Below are 17,493 nucleotides of genomic sequence, written 5' to 3' on the forward strand. Positions count from 1 at the left end.
CATTGTACCCCTATAGGTACATTTCTGTACTTTAATTTCTGAGTGTGTAGAAGAGGATCTTCACAAACCTGGAAACCCGTGAACTGTGTCTATTAATGACTTATGAATGTCATTAGCTTAGATAGAAACCATTTGTTTTAAGCTACACAAAAGCTGCTTGGATAAAAAGTTCCTGTGAGTGGAAAAGTTTTAGTATTCAGTATTTTGACAAAAAACCAAATATGTCTGTTACTGGAATATACAAATGCAAATTCAAATGTTCTCATATTATCTCATATCATATTATGATATGTTAGTGCCCATAAAGAAAAATGTTGCTCAACTCAAATGAATGTATTACTCTACTTCCTGGAACTGAGCAGAGGAGAGCAAGTGTGTGTGGACTGTTAGAAACTGCAGGCAGATCTGTGGTGAAAGGGCTGATTCAATCAGAGAGGTAGAATGGCTGGAGCCTGAACAAAGCTGCTATTGACAGCAGCTAGGTGACCATGAGACCCCCGCTGCAGTGCACAGGCGACGGCTGAGATGAAAACCAGGCAGGATACAAACCTCTGTGCATCGTGAATTAGTTCTCGTCTGCTAACAAGTCCTAGTTTTGAAAAACTAAAGGCTCAGGTCATCATTTTGTTCATGCAAAGCATCATTCATGCTCTGCATGACTATAACAGCAGTGTACTTTGCAGCAAAGAGGATATCAAGTTGCTGCTTTGTGCTCTGAACCAATCACATGCAGACCAATCATCATTCAGTCTCTGATCGCTTTCCTACGTTTAATGCTGACTTGGCCATGGATCGAAGCCAAACAGCCCAACTCATCCTGATCACACCTGTGCAAAATGTGCATCACACTAATTATTGCTGTAGGAAACACTCAATTCAGTTTTTATTTAAATGCACCAAATTACGCCTTTATATTGTAAGGTAAAGACCCCACAACGATAACACAAACCGTGATTTGACAATAACTGAATACTTATATCGTCTAGAAAATTCAGATATTGCTTACTGACAAATATGGCTACATGAATATCTTTTTTAATCTTAATTTGTAAATGGTTTCTCTTATTCCTTTCCAAATTATGATTTAATATTATTTCAAAAGGTGCTGCTCCATCAAGTTCTCTTCTGGTTGACAAGGGTGTGTTGAGTCCCAACATAAAATGTTTAAATCATGATCTTGCAACAGGATGTCTTTGTTCATACACACGGAAAATGCAAATTATCCACTTTCACTATGCAGTTGGTTGGCAAACAAACTTTTGCGTCACTCTGGCATTCCTGCACAGAGAAGTGGGGGAGGGAAGAAGGTGGGCTCTCAGCCAACAGGTACTTAAATACAGGACAGGTGAAGCTAGAGACAGTGCAAGTCCACGATCTGCCCACATTTTCTACCTGACTATTCGGGAACAGGTAAGCTAAAGAACTTGTCGCCATAGCTTTGTACCTTTTTGTGTGTGAATACTCTACTATGTCAAATAACTGCATGTCATACAAAAGTATCTGGATTTCTGTTAAAATAGTCTTCTCTTTAAAAGTGTCTCTTCAGTTTTGCTTCCCTTTCTGTTACTGCAAGTTTTAACAGCTCATGTGCTGATCGAAGTGTGAATGCAGTTACTTTAGCAAACAGGCTGATGCTTCAAGTCTAAAACTGGTATGCATTTCTAGCTGGTTTGTGTTTGCTGTTTCAGGAAAACTCTAAAGATGGTTAAATCAGCGCTGTCTGTGCTCTTGGTCCTGGTAGCCATTTCCTCTACCTTTGCTGCAAAATATATCCCCAAGAGTGGGAAGAGGGTCCCACAGACTCTGTCCAGAGGTATTTGAGTCATTTCATTCACGCATCAAGCCCAGTATTACTGAGGTAAAGGACGCACTTATCTCTAATGGTGTCTTTGTCTGTGCAGGATGGGGCGATCAGCTGATATGGGCTCAGACTTATGAGGAGGGTCTTTACTGGTCCAGGTCAAAGTAAGACATAGTTTCAAAATAAAAGTCCAAACTTTGACTTAACTCTAAAATTTGCTGAAGCTTATGATGGGCTGGTTGGTATTTTAGGAACAAGCCCCTGTTGGTCATCTTTCACCTTGAAGACTGCCCACACAGCCAGGGTGAGTAGCTGCTCGTGTTTCACTTATTAAGTTACTCACTGTGTTTGTTCGAGCGAGAAGTCTGTTCTGTTTGAAGACTGAGTGTGTGTTTGTTCATATGTGATGTCACCTTGGTCATCCTGGTGCTCTTCTCTACACACCCGAGTTATAAAACTTAAAGTCAATTTTCTCCCACAGCGCTGAAGAAAGTCTTCTCCGAGGATAACGAGGTCCAAAAAGTCCTTGATGAGGACTTCATCGTCCTTAATCTGGTGGTAGGTTATAACACCTGACAAAATGAAGTATTTTAAAGTCTTTCAGTCTCTATTACATTTTAAGGCACACTTAACATTATTACATTTTGTGGTTCAGCACTGGCGCGTAGGTTTACGGTGCCTGTAAAAAAACTGTTCTTTTGCTTCTCCTACAGTATGAAACCACAGACAAACATCTGTCCCCTGATGGCCAGTATGTTCCCAGGCTCCTTTTTGTTGGTAAGAGCTTGAGATTAGGACATATCTTTTATATAGACTGGTAACTACTATTACATCTATCAGTGTGTTTTATTGCACTGAATCCTTTTAATGTTTCTCAAGGAAATGACATTAACTATAATTAGCTGTATTGTATATCAGTTACAACCATGTCTCCAAAATATTGGTGCTGTGGAAAATCCTCGCCCATCCTAACCTGTTGTGTAAATGAATATACTTCAGAGACAACAAATCAAATGTTAAAAATCTGATATTTTATAGTGAAATGTTATGAAATTATAGTTTGATGCACACAACTGGCGTTTTTTCACTTACCCAGCACCAATTTCTCCACAGACCCCTCAATGACAGTGAGGGCTGACATCACTGGTCGCTACGCCAACCGCATGTATGCCTATGAACCAAGTGACATCAAACTCTGTAAGTGCTGCAGCCCATACTTGCTGTGACGCGTACTCCTCACGATGCAGTTTTTGTCTGCTTGCATCCATTTACACTGTGTAATTAAACATTTCCTGTCTCTTCCTCAGTGGTTGGCAACATGCAGAAAGCTAAGAAGCTTCTGAAGTCTGAGCTGTGAGCACCAGGAAGACACACTGATGCTGATCCACAGCTGCTTTCTCCACAGTTTACATATGAGAAACAACGCACTGGAAAAATTCTTCTTTTCACCTTCACTTGGAATGTTTTCTCCCTGATTTCCTTCCTAATGCTTGTTATTATTACTGTACGACAGGAATATTGAGTAAATAAATGAAGCTGTTCTCACTGACAGATACTCTGCCTTCTTATTTGCCAGACTGTGTGGAATCAAATCTTTATGTTTAATCAATGATAATAATCATACTAACAACAAAATAATGAAATGACTGTTAACTTCAGTGCCTGCATCAGGTCTCCACTCATCCAGCTGTTAAATGTTTAACTTTTAAAGGCTGTGTGGGAGGGCTAGAAAAAAGCATTCGGCCTGTATTGACCATAATGACCACTTTGTTATATGTATCTATCTCAAAAGGCCAAAAGGTGTTTATTTGTGCGGTCATTTTTCTCTTACACCACTATAGGAGGTTTTTTACAATGTGATGGAAGTGCAGACTTTCACCTTTAATTATAGTAGATCAATAAAAGCGTGGCATTAAAAGTTTAATAGTTACAGACATTTTTGCCCACAATTTTCCCAGCATTTAGTTTGCACACTAACCAGAGTTTAGCGTGTTCAAGTTTATGACAGTGCAATCAGAAAAACACAAAATACAAATATGTACTTCTAGAGACGTGTCAGGAGACAGACTCTTGTCTCTGAAAAGAACACGCAAAGTTCACTTATGAACAACTGATAAGATTGTTGAATCAGACCAAAGTGGTAATATCTGACCATAACACCCAGCACAGAGGCAGCCGTGGCCAAGGAGGCAGAGCACGTCTGCTAACCACAAGCTTGGTAGTATAAACCCCGCCTCCTCCAACCTGCATATCAAACTTTCCTCTGGCAGGATACTGAAGCTAAATGCATCAGTTGGAGTCTGTGAGTGTTAGGTTAAGCACTTGTGAACTGGAAAGTGCTGGTACTTTCAATCAGTGGATTTGGGGTCAGTTAATGTTTCTGTCACAACTCTGATTCAGTGATGTGCTGGTGACAATCAGCATGCAGAGACTGGCATGATTTGCCTACTCTGTTTGATAACAAGAAATAATCATATAATGACGCCTGATCTGCAATCTGTCAGCACGATGTCTGTCAGTCAGACAGTTTCAGGTAAGGAATCGACTCAAGAAGACTGTGTATGCAGTAAAGTTGAATTCTGGGTGGGCGGGTCCACACTGCCAGCACTGAAAGCTTTTTTGTGTTGCTGGGTAACCCAGTCTCAAGTCTTTTCAATTACAAAGAACCGGCTATGTTAGGAACCTGCAGATGTTTTGCATATTTGAAAGTAAGTGTGTGTATGTGTGTGCGCTGCGTACGGCTCAACAGAGTCAATCAGGCTTATCATGTTTTTTGTTAAGTCTGATTTTGTTCCTTCCTGACCTCTTATAGGAGGAAGCTGACTCAGAGGGTTACCCCCCCATAACAAAAAACAAACAAAAAACACTCCCAGGCCCTGAGGAGGTGCCACTTTTTTCAGGGATTTAATGACTCGTGGGCTTGGTTAAGTTGAAGGAGCAAACCATGCCACTCCTAATTTAACTAGACCCAGACAGGCAAAGGAGGAATTAGAGTCATTTAATATTCTGATCAGGTTGTGGTTGGTGCTCGGACAAAGAATTAATATGTCAGTCAATGAATGAATGAAAGAAGCAAAACAATTGCTATGAAGCTATGTTTGTACGTTTGTTTGACCAGGTGAGTTTGTTGTAGAGTTACAGACTATAAAGGAGATAAATATGTCTCCTAGCAGGCAGATGTGAGGTATGTATTCAAATATGAAAAGAATCTATTAGTTTGAATGTAAGTGCTGAAACAGACTATATTTATGACAATTTAAAAATCATGTTTATAATGCCTACAACATGAATAAATGTAAAATAATTGTCCCTGTAAAATGAAAGTTAAAGTTAGCCATGATTCCCTGTGATTGTCCTAGTTTGGACTGCACATACTGTCAAATGCAGCTTCATCAGTTCATCATCTGATGTGGGCGGAAAAGGTGGGCGGAGAGAGATTGAAGCCCCCCCCCCCCCGGGTTTCTCTTGTCATCACAACAAGAAAGGGTAAGAGAAGAGCTTAGAGAAGGTCTTCAGTGCTATAACAGAGCTTTTCCATTTTTTGCTAATAGTAAATCAAAAGACAAGTTTAATCAATATGTTAAATGAAAATATCTTTTCTAATGTCTACATTTCATACATTTTATGTATCAGACACAGAAAGCATGTGATGAAGACACTGATTCTTTTTATTAGATTAGTATCATAGTGTGGTTTCCAGTACAAAGGCTCAGAGGAACTGCTTACAGATAGTTGCAGTTTTTTATACAGTAGCCCACATTTTAATGGACAGAGTCATGCAAAAGGGCAAATCCACAGCAAACAGAGAAAAACTCATAAATATGCAAAACATCTGCAGGTTACAAACAAAGCCGCTCGTCACACGTTCACATTTCTACACACGGTAAAACATCAGAATCTGTAATGTCAGTGTGCAGAGAAGTGGGTGATATTATTGCTTCCAGTGGAATCGACTGCTTTTATAAAAGAAACAAAATGACAAAAAAGTGTTCAGAGTTAACTCTCAGCCAGGGTGTGTAAATACTTCTGGATTATATAGCAGATCAGCATTCCTTCTTTTTATTTCACAGTGTACTAACTGTATCTGTATTTTGCAGGAATGTCATGCTGAAGGCAGCATGTTCGCCGCTCCTCACACATAACTTAGCTCTTGAAAACGAAACACATCAGGTTTACTGCAGTGATCAGTCAAAATGCACAAGTCAGAACGTCCATAGAGGTCGTTTGGGGATGAGGTGATTGGATGTTGGTCAGTGGAGCTTTGGCTGTCTCACAGGAAAGCACTAGGGTTGGCTCGTGGGTCCTTCTGGTTCCTGTAGCAATATGTGAGCCACACTCCCAAGATCTGACACAAACACACAGCACTAAGTTAAAAGTTATGTCAGTCAATACTATGTAATGAATTGTTTCAAACACACTACGTCATGAGAATTATTTTAAATCCACAATTATTTATGTAGAAATGTTGCCATGTTTTCTGGACAAACTCACTGAAGGAGGTCTGAGTCAAAGTTGGTCTGACAATCGAAATGCTGTCAGGCTTCCATCCATGTGACCTTATTCATTAATTATTAGCGTGAATGCTGATTACACAGTATTGTTAGCCTAATCTTTATTATTATATTTTATTATTATTTTATATTCTGTACATTTTTTGTACTCTACTTCAACACCGTTCTTCATCTTAGAAAAAACATTAACCAAGTCATTATTTTGTCATTTCAATTATTTTCTTATTTGTTCAAATGTTTTAAATACTTTCCCGTCACTAATGTACAAACAGCTGTTTTCCCTTCCATGCTGAAAATGAATCCTCTGTCTTTGTTGGTCCAAACAAGGGAAACAGTGAAGCCCATATTAAACGTTTGCTATGTAATGATATCACCTGCGAAAAAGCCTCCTCCATGTTCCTCTTTTACAAACAAATCCTTCTGAATTCCTTTTTCTGTCTAATGACTCATTAGTAGTTAACAGAGCTGACTGTTTGTCAGCCTGGCTACAGTGAACAGAAACCTGGGGTTGTTCTTATTTCCTTTAATCACTGATTGAAGAAAATAAGCTTTATAGAGAGCTCTTTTAAAATAGAGCAACAAACTATTTCTCGAGGCTAAATGATGATCTTCTAAAGTAGCGACACGCCATTTCCTCTCCAGCTTACGAGTCATCTGCTTTAAGGTCTGGGTTTGAGAGTTTTACACTAACGAGTTGTACGCAGTGAGGTTGGGCGATACGTAAAAATCTTCCAACCGATAATCATCAGTCCAATAACCGACGATATCTTTGCGCAGGTGCAGAATTTCTGATGGGTGGAGCAATGCAATCATGCACGGACTGATTTGCACATTTAGAATTTATACGTTTTGTTTGAGGGAATATTTTACCTTCTTTTCTTGTTTGTTTCAGTAGCTACTTTTGGATTTTTTTCAAATGTATTTATTTGAGATGCGCTAAATTACAAAGAACACTTAACTTTACGATGGAGATTTTTTTAATGTTCACTGGAAGAGACATTTTGATTTTTAACGTAGTTTTTGTTTGAGCTTGCATTTATTGTTTGGGTGAGTGTGTGCGACGGATAAACACTGGAACAGCTTGTAAACACGGTTATAGTGGAAAAAGAAGCCACTTTCTCTTTGTTTCCCATTTAAATCAAATGTTTTTATTTTTTCTGAACATGGGCTTCTGCCTTTCTTTCTGTTATGAGTTTGAATAAATGAATCGCTACATTTGGGCGCACTCTGAGGTCGGTGCATTTGCTCACAGCTGGAAGACGGTGCCGTCAAAACAGCCCAATTATTTTTCCATTGGCTGCTTCTCTTAGCTTCAGTCAACATTATTAGCAAACTTATTCGTGGGCAAATAAATGAATAAATCGCTCTTGTAAAAACGATTGGTGAAAGGCTCAGCCTACGTCGATAGTCGATATATTCGTCCAGTCGCCCAACCTTAAAGATAGGAATCACCATACAGAAAAATATGACTATTGTGGAAAAGATTCAATCACAGAAAATGAAATATGAAGCTGAAAGAAGATGACAGACTGAAACACTTAGTAAAATGTAACTAAAACAGGATCTTATTGATATACTAGAGAAAGTCCAGAAGTGGAAGCCCAAATGACATTTTCTACAACAGACTAACTTTTAATATAATTTGAGTTTCTGGTTTGTATTCCATACAAGTTGGTGGTGGTACCATGGGGCACATGTAGGCAGCCTGCTGTAGGCACGGTTACCGGTCTGAAATATCAGCACGCTCTCATACCAACATACCAACATACCGACGCCATGTGACAAATTGGCGGTATGTTACGCGTTGGGAGGTATGAGAGCCGTTTGGAATGAATCTATACATATAAATGTGTTTTATGTTCTGATCATGAATCACTTTGGAAAACACCATCTGATAGGGCCAACGTTATGGTTAAGGTTAGGGTTAAGGTAATGGTTAAGGTTAGGGTTAAGGTTAGGGTTGGAATGGACGGCTGGAGCTTCTGCTCTGAGCGTGTGTTATTGCCACGACCGGCATTCTATTGGATTCAATTGAGATTCCGAAGCGTCTCATAAGGACGCGGAATGGTACCTTTCATCTTGGGACGTGACAAATCGTCGGTATGTTACTGAAACACAGGGCATGTCTGGGCTGTAATGGCTCACCTCAGTGAAGCTGAAAAAGAGGCCAATTCCTCCTACAAATCGGAGAATATCTCCAGCATGTTCCTTAATCTGGTCTGCACAAGGCGAACAGAAGCTGTTGGGGAAACAAGCCTGCAAGAGACACAGCACATGTTTAAAAATCGCACCAATGCTTCTGACAGTAGAGTCATTATTTCAAATTAACTTTACTGCTGTTACTTTTCAAACAAGACCAAGGGAGCTCACTCTCAAACAGTGATGGGAATAACGGCGTTACAAGTAACGGCGTTGCTAACGGCGTTACTTTTTTCAGTAATGAGTAATCTAACTAATTACTATTCCTATCATTACAACGCCGTTACCGTTACTAACAAGAAAATGTGGTGCGCTCGCGTTACCATTTTTCAACAAACAGATGATTGAAGCTGTGTTCAGGTTACCGCTTGCACGGAAGTAGCTGTAAGTAATCTGGGCGCTACAGCTTTAAGCAGCTACGCGCTCCCGTGGACGGTACAACACCTGGAGCTAATGGGGCAAAACAATCGCATTATCCACAACTGTTCCTTGGCTCTTGGACAACTTTGATAATTCTTTTCACTCCTCTGTCTGAAACCTTGCAAGGAGCAAGGTTGTGGTCGTTGTCAGTTTATCATAAAACGATGTTCTTTCCACTTCTGGATTATGGTCCCAATGGTGCTCACTGGGATCTTCAGTAATATTCCTCTGAGCCAGTGCCAGCAACATTTTTGCAACAATAAAGTTCCAAGGGTCTTGTGAGAGCTCACTGGTTTTACCCATCATGTTTTTTGAGACCCCTTTAAATCGACCATCAGCTGGGCCTGAACCCTATTTGCACCTCCCTTTCTTCATTTTTTCAACAAAGTTTTTTATTATCACACATAATGTAATCACACAATTTATGTGTCTATGGTTTGATTTCATTGCATGTGTGAAGTGGGTGGGTTGTTATCAACACATGGTGAGAATTTCTTTCAACCTAAACTTTAGAAATATATTTACTTGAAAATTTGTGATGTGTTCAATTTTATTGTACATTAAAAAAACAGAACCATCATCAGCCTCTTCGCACATACTGAGATATGTGACATGTAACGGGGAACAGGAAACACTTGGAAAAGACTGGATCCAAACTCACAGCATCACACATGCTGTTAGGGTCGACATGTTTGAAGCCACAGCAGTTGAGGCTCTTCTCCACATCTCTCTGGGTGCTCTCAGAGTTGTTCCAGCCCACCTCCAGCAGGTGATCCTTGAGCACAGTGTTAGAAGGAACATGAAGCATTACATCTGTCATCATCTGTCAGTATTTTCACATTAAGAGGTTCTGCTTAAATGACTTAATGAGCACATAGTCTGTGCAGCCTGACAAGCTTAGAGTTCACTTTTATATTTAAGCTTTTATTTTTTTTATTTATCAGTAATAATCCTTATAGTATCTCCACTTATATTAAAATGTAGTGGCCAAAAAATGTCATGCTGAAACAAAACTTCCAGAGAAAAAAGATATGACCTTCATTTAAGCTGTGCGTTAGCTACTTTTGGAGAGGCAGGTTTTAGGTAAAATCTACTTTCACTTTTTATGTGTTATTTACTGATAATATCTATAAAATATGATTCCCATTGAAGTAATATTATTAGTGTTTACTAACCACAATTTACACTTATTTAAATTTCTTTTATATAATATAATTTGATTTCTTCCTCCTATTACACACACTTTCTTTCTTTTTTGGACGCGTTCCCATTCAAACGAATAGGCGAAAATTCTGTAGGTTTTTTAGGAATTTTGCAAAAACTGTGCAACAAATTGCTACCAAACGTCACAGCACTCTATTCCCAAACAAGCTGCACAAAACGATATATCATATGTGGGGTTTTCACAAAGCTGCAAGGAGAGTTTTGTCTCAAACTATCAGGTGGAAGAACGAGACGGTACTGTCTGACACTGCTGCCTGCTTGTTCAAGGCCTCCACCTTCCCTGCATCCACCTGTATGGATGTTTGCTCAACAGCTCTGATGAAACTTTTTAAAATGTGAGTTGTCTAACTGTACTGGATATAAAGTCAAGTAATAACAAATTAATGTGCAACAGAGAGCAAGCTGCATAGTTATCATTTGTGCTGCTCGGCACTCTGTGGAGAAACCAAAGCTCGTACCTGTTGCTCTCTGTTGACAGCCAGACAAGCGCTGGAAACAGAAAACTGTACAATAAATACCATGAACAGGATGATCATGTACTGAGCTTCACTGTCAAAGAACAACAACAGTGGACACATTGCAGACATTGGACATGCATAATACTGCTGATAGTCAGTGTTACTGAAGCACTACATAAGCAGTTGGAAGAGCTCATTTATAGAAACATATCTGCTAATAGTAAGAAAATAGAGTCTGTGTGCAAGGTTGTCTGTGAAATACAGTCCAGCTCGGTATCTTCTTCCACATAAATACATTAATATGTAATGAATTTTCCAAAACAGTAATGTTAAGACAGCATATTGTAGGAGATAAACAACAGTGTGCTGGTCAGAAACAGGACAAAGATGCTCGGCACCAACAAAGACAGCTCTAAACATTTTAACTGTAAATGTTATTTTCTTTTATTCTGGGAAGTTCTGGTCACTTAGCAACTAATTAAACATCTGAATCTAAATATTACAGAATTATTTTTAGATTTTTTAAATTAGCACAAATTCAATGATACCACAAAACAACGACCACAGAAGACAAACCAACAATATTATTATACACAGTTTCTATTTTGTCGTTGTTTCTTTATGCACCCCACCAACATGCCCCCGACCAGGTTCTGCTGGAGGTCTCCTGTCACCAAGAGCTTGGTTAAACGGGATTGTTTGATTGTTGGGGTCCTCCCTTTATTGTAGGTCTTTAAAAGGGCTGGGCCATATTATACCGTTCACGGTAATACCGGTATAATGTTAGGCAACGATAGGAAAATGAAATATCGCGATAGAATGGGAGTAAAACGCGCATGCGCAGTGCCTTTGTTTTCATACGCACATGGCCGATTGTTGAGTGAAACAGATGAACCAGAATTGGTTTGTAAAAATGGTGCAACTTCAGTGATGTGGAACTGGTTTGGTGTTTGTCCGTCAGATACACAACAAAGCACATTTTTTGCAGAACATGCAAGCGGCCGTTGTTATTGTCGTATTTGTCGGACTAAGATGCTCTTAAATCTGGGAGTAATCTGGGTCCTAAACTCCGTATGCTTCAGGTCAAACAACACTGCAGCATCACTGAGAGTTAAAAACTGTCTAAATTCTTTCATCTTTAATAAAACGATCAGCATTGCTGCTTTACCAGGTGTAACTATGAAGTTTAACTTCCAGGCATCCATGAAAACTAAAGTTATTACATTTAACGGAGTTAGACGTTAGCAGGAAGCTAGCGGAAGTTAGCTCGCTAGTTTCGCTAGTTACCTAAGCATGATATTGCATGTTCTGACTGAGAGATTTCTGAAAAAAATCAAACGTACAGCTCTGCTATCACTTCCAACATAAATGAAGACAGGAAACTAAACAGCAGTGACGTTTGTAGGGTTACTGAAGTTGGGCTAGCTGCTATATAATGATGTGCTACGTGATCGCTAGCGACACAGCTATGTTAGCATAACATAAACAGTGAAGCTGGAGGACGAACACTAACACTTTTCCACTTATAAAAGTTAACGTTCCTGATAGTTAGAGACAAATGCAATCGCATGGCAGGATGCTGTAAACGGACCAAACTTCAGTCAGGAGAACAACTGAGATAATCCATCCACAATACGAGGTTAGTCATTAATATACTGCAACAACATGCAGCTGCCAGAGAATTCAACATTAATGAATCAATGGTACAGAAGTGGAGGAAGCAAGAAGAATGAGTTTAATAAAGTTTGATTTATCTGACTGTTTTGTTTCACTTAATGTGCCTTATAATCCCGTGCACCTTATGGTCCGAAAAATGCGTACTGCACACTGCAGTTTAATGTTGCAAAGCACCTCTTTTTAACTTCAGTGGATATTATACATGGTTATGCTCAGGATATGTCAGCCCATTTCTACTGGAAATGCCTTTTGGTTAAACTTTCAGCAAGGAATTTGCATTTGCACTGTTACATTTTTATAAAGCTTTAATGTACATAAAAACCAGCTTCTTGTTTAAGTGAAAATAAATGGAAGGTTGTCTTTTTGCACTAGTAATGTTGTGGAGTTGTATTTTGTCTCGCATCAAATATATCGTTGGTTATATCGTTATCGCAAATTTTCAAATATATATCGTGATAAATATTTTTGCCCATATCGCCCTGCTCTAGTCTTTACCTTACATTATCTTCAAGCATCTTGAGATGACTGTTGCCGTGAACTGGCACTACTGGAACTATATATGTAGAAAAAGGATTGAATTTGTATTACTGAATGACATTTTATATAAGTTGTGAATGAAAGTACAGAAAGAACAGTCATAGGATGAGTTTGTGAAGGATACAAAGAAGAGCAGGACTTGGTGATGCTTCATTGCCCCAATGAGGCCAGCCAGAGCCACAAAGAAGAGAAAGACACCCACACCAATGATGCCTCCCACCACCTGGAAACTGGAGACCAGACCAAACCACTTTCCCCATGCTGCGATGCCAATCATCAGGAGACTGACCATCTGCAGGACAGACATACTGGCTGAGTGTGGAAATGACACTTTGTGCAAAAAGTTAAACATCATTTTTTATTCTATCAGCTGGCCAGGGCTGTTCTGTAAGGAGTTTGCATGTTCTCCCCATGTCTACATGGTTTCTTTACATGCTTCCTCCCACAGTCCAAAAACATGCAGTTACACAGGTTTGGTTAATTGCTGATTCTAAATTGCCCATAGATGTGAATGTGAGGTTGAATGGTGTTAGCTCTGCTACAGACTGGCAATCTGCAGACTGGGTGCACCCTGCACTATGGCAGCTGTGATAGGTCTTATTTGGATAAGTGGATTGAATATAGCTACTTCCACATCTGCTAAATTGAACATGTGAAATCAACTGCAGCAGGCAGCTTAAAAAACAAAAATCAGCCATATAAGTATCCACACTATCACACGTGGGTTAATTATTGAAATTCTGCTTTAGGTTATAAGAGAACTTTATTGTATTGTCCAGCATGTGCTGTCTGCATTGACTTTGACCACAAACAATCTGAGTGGCTCATGAACCAGCAGCCAAGGAATCTTTGTCTGAAGTGGTGACACACGGTGTCAGCAGTGTAGCATAAATCAAGTTCAGAATAGTTTAAATGTGCGTCTTCCTTCATCACATGCACATGGTAACTAATTTTAAAAAGTAAAAATATTCAGTCAGTAGCATAGAACGATTTATGTGGATGAGGAAAAATATCAATCCTTGATGTGATTGTGTGAGCAAATCCAGTAGCATTGTTATGTTTTAGGGACATTTTGCTGGGATGACTTGACTTGTCATCGTACAAGAAGTTAGGGGGCTAGAATCAGCATATGACATGGTCCTACTTGCGCTGCTGGATGGCTTTAAGCACTAGTTGTGGGAATGGATACATGTTGCTTCTTTATTACTTTAAAAAAAGAGTGATAATAAGAGCATTTTCGTCTTCTTTTTTTAAATGTGAGCTGAACTGCATGTGCATATCTTATCCTCTCGACTTTTACATGATAAGCAACAATTTTGTACTACACTTACATAAAGAGAGATTAAACAAGAAGCAAAGGCCAACATGTCAGACTGATACGATGATATAATACGAAAGTTGCAGTGTCAGATACGGCAGATTACCTCACTGTGAAATCATTAGTACCTCCTGCACCCTTACAGAACCAAGGGTGCTATGGAGCGCCTTCTTTAAAGGACTGCAAGGCTCCAGGTCCAGTGTGTAGCTAAGCGTCAGATACACACCTTAATCCAAAGCAGACATGATAAGAGCTATCAAAGCCTGCAGGAAAGGCTTCCACAGTAAGGGCGACCTCTAAAGTGACAACCCCCCGCCCCAAAAAACAAGCGCACAGTTAAAGGTGGAAACTGTAGATCCTCCCATTTTAAAAAGAAAATCGGGCGCTTTTCTAAACTCCTCGTCTCTTATTCGGTTCATCCGATGGATGGAGCGGCCACCTGATCCTACCTACCACAGTGAATAATTGATTAGAGCAGCGTCTGACCTCATCAGTGGATTTTGTAAAAGTGGACGTGTCCTACACTCCATTTACACACTCTGAGGGTGATAAAATGCTATCTGTATTGATGAACACGGCACTTTAATTATCCATATGGTAAGCTGTGATGTGGATACTCACAACATAGAGGATGTTGAGCGCACACAGGGAGTGCTTGGAGCAGGTAAATCCAGCGCAGCCCATGTTCACCAGCAAATAAACACAATAAATCCTTGAAACTGATGTTTACATAAATATCTCGACACAAGAAATAAAACCCGGACAAAGACCCACTGAGCTACTTATTCCGCTAGTCCGCAGCAATAGATGATCGGTCCAACCTGCGAGGAAAAAAGAGGCTTACAACCAACACCTGAGTGCAGAGGAAGTCACATATCGACCCTTCAAAATAAAGTCACATAAACACCGACCGTGAGATAGATAGACATCGGTATTTTGAGGGAAATTGGGATGCAGCCTACAATCTAACTTCTTCTTCACCACAGCGGATCATCTACCTTCATCTGAAAATGTCCCCAGCATCCTCCTCCGTCACACCAACCCTCTGCATCTTCTCCTTCACTACATCCACCAATCATCTCTGTGGTTCTCCTCTTTGCCTCCTGCCTTCAGTGTTACACCATGACATATATTTGCACACATATTTGTGTCCTTTTGTATTATATTTATACCTGTATCTCTATATGTATCTATACCTATATTTATCTTAATATTTATCTATCTATGCCTCTGTTTCAACACGTTTGTTGTATGCATGCTCTGGTATTAATAAAGTCTCTTTGATTCTCTGATTCTGATTTTCTTCAGTGCACATTCATCAGGTCCTTAAAGTACTCCTTCCATCTTCTCAACACAGTCTTCACTTCACAGTTGGTACAGTTCAATCTGTCTTAACCTGCTGCACCCTTTACAACTCGAGCTCTCTCCCTAACCAATGGGGAGCCAAATCCTTATCTCTTTTCTCAGTGTCCAGCCTCACCTACAAAACACTGTAAACCTTTGATGGACGCCTGAAGTATCTTCATCTGGGGTATAAACATCATGTAACGTCTCTAGTTACAATCAGTTGTGTGTTAATCGTATAATAAGGATGCACGTGGTCTGTTAATTCCAGGCTGAAATGCCATGCTTTTATTATGAAGGATTAAAATTCCAGTTTGCGTGTAGTCTTATGTTTTTTTTAAAAACTTGACTCCTAGTCCACATGTGACTCAGTAAGGATATCCGATCCACCGATTGGCTAAAGAGAAGTCCTGCAATTTCCTCTCAAAATATTCCAGAAAGATTGTTGTCAGGAGCCATTTAGCTTCATAATTCACCAACGACGCTTCGCTTGAAAACAGCACAAGCGTTGCTGGGTCACACTGAGCCGTCAAATGCACGCACGCCAAACACACACAGCGTTCCGGCAGGACAACAACGGGAGAAAGTGAAAATACATACGAGTAATGCCAGTAACAAGATCATCTGCTGACCGGCGAGCAGCAGCTGACAAACTGTCCTATTAGATATTATAAGACTAAAGTCAGATCTCATCACCTCAGAATGTAACACTCGCAGACACATGATACGTGCTTCTAGTCGTTCCGCACTTCTTCTGCGCAGGTGGCCCGAGCAGCCACTCAGCGATCATAAACTTATATGACCATCAGATGGCGCTGCAGGACCAGTCAAACTCAAATGACTCGCTGAAAACCTCACCGGGCAAGTACATCGTGATAGCGCCGGTGTCGTGCCAAAAAGTGATCGTCTGCTCGGATTTAAACTGCTATACATAACTTGTTGGTCTATAATATGTGAAACATATGTCAAATGTGTCCCTCGTGAATGAAAAAGTCATCGTGAGCCACAAACAACATCCCTGTAACAGCGTAGAAGCCGTCGGTTTTGGGGAGTGACTTTTATATGTCCTCTATTTATGCAGTTAAAAAAGCTTGATGACATTAAAAATGTGTTTTTTAGAGTAATCTGGCCAAGAAGACAGCAAATATTGCAAGAAATCTAACAATAGTTCTGTAAACATGTTTTAAGTGGACAAAAAGGATGGATTTGGTTGTAATGTAAGTACAATAAGGCAGAGTTGTAAAGATAGTTGAAAAAGATGTAATTTTAACATTTTATATGTAACCCCTTTGTAAAGCCTGTTGACCAAAGTCTATTTGGGGTTCAGTATCTGAGGCAGTCAGCGATTAAACCACAGATTAGCAGATGACTATGCCTGCACTACCTCCTGAGCCACCCCGTGGGTACACAGTGGGTGTAAAGGGACAGACACAGTCAACAATAATACTCAAATATACTGTGGCATTTAAACAATGCCTAGTTTGTACTAAGGGCCACCCACACCATTACACCACCAACACAAGCGTGAACCATTGATTAAAGGGAGGATGTATCCTCTACTTTCATATTGTTTAATGCCAAATTCTGACCCAACCATCCAAATAGTGCAGCAGAACCAGCAACATTGTTCTACTGTCTATTTTTCTTAGTTTTTCTTTTCCCCCACCTTTCAAATGTTGGCCTTTAAGCCCAGAAATCCTTTTGTTTCCCTCTTTGTTTTATGTTTTTAAGATAAAATCATCCTTAAGAAGCATGATATTAAATAAATTCTTACAGAATGGTGGTGACAAGTGAAAATGTCTCTGTTAAATCCACTCTTAAAGGATTGCAGTTACAATGTGTAGAGGGAAAGCAGTATACACGCAGGACGGAGTGCATTGCCAAAAACCAAAGACAGCTATGCTCACTTGCTACTAAATATCCTGAAATATGTCATATGTACAGAGGTCATGATAACATTCCTAAACACTCATACTCCTTTGGGTGGCGCTCTCACTTGATGTT

At 39.8% G+C, this 17,493-nt stretch overlaps 2 protein-coding genes across 2 annotated transcripts; one reads left to right on the plus strand and one right to left on the minus strand.

Moving 5' to 3' along the window:
- Nucleotides 1-1,283: 1,283 nt before the first annotated feature.
- Nucleotides 1,284-3,352, plus strand: agr2 (anterior gradient 2). The gene is made up of 8 exons (XM_085261822.1): nt 1,284-1,410; nt 1,689-1,813; nt 1,902-1,965; nt 2,053-2,105; nt 2,283-2,359; nt 2,515-2,578; nt 2,915-2,998; nt 3,109-3,352. Exons 2-8 carry the CDS (start codon nt 1,702-1,704, stop codon nt 3,156-3,158), a joined length of 504 nt encoding a protein of 167 aa, XP_085117948.1. The 5' UTR covers nt 1,284-1,410; nt 1,689-1,701; the 3' UTR covers nt 3,159-3,352.
- Nucleotides 3,353-5,448: 2,096 nt separating this feature from the next.
- On the minus strand, nt 5,449-16,253 carry tspan13b (tetraspanin 13b). Its single transcript, XM_085262571.1, has 7 exons — nt 16,186-16,253; nt 14,767-14,966; nt 12,952-13,119; nt 10,614-10,694; nt 9,593-9,706; nt 8,458-8,568; nt 5,449-6,146 (listed from the first exon to the last, which is right to left on the minus strand). Exons 2-7 carry the CDS (start codon nt 14,827-14,829, stop codon nt 6,072-6,074), a joined length of 612 nt encoding a protein of 203 aa, XP_085118697.1. The 5' UTR covers nt 14,830-14,966; nt 16,186-16,253; the 3' UTR covers nt 5,449-6,071.
- Between the last annotated feature and the right edge of the window lie 1,240 nt (nt 16,254-17,493).

The sequence above is a fragment of the Mchenga conophoros genome, linkage group LG22 (genome assembly GCF_057382185.1).
Source record: "Mchenga conophoros isolate Kocher_MC1m ecotype Shallow Benthic linkage group LG22, M_conophoros_male_GT1.1, whole genome shotgun sequence".
Classification (NCBI taxonomy): Eukaryota; Metazoa; Chordata; class Actinopteri; order Cichliformes; family Cichlidae; genus Mchenga; species Mchenga conophoros.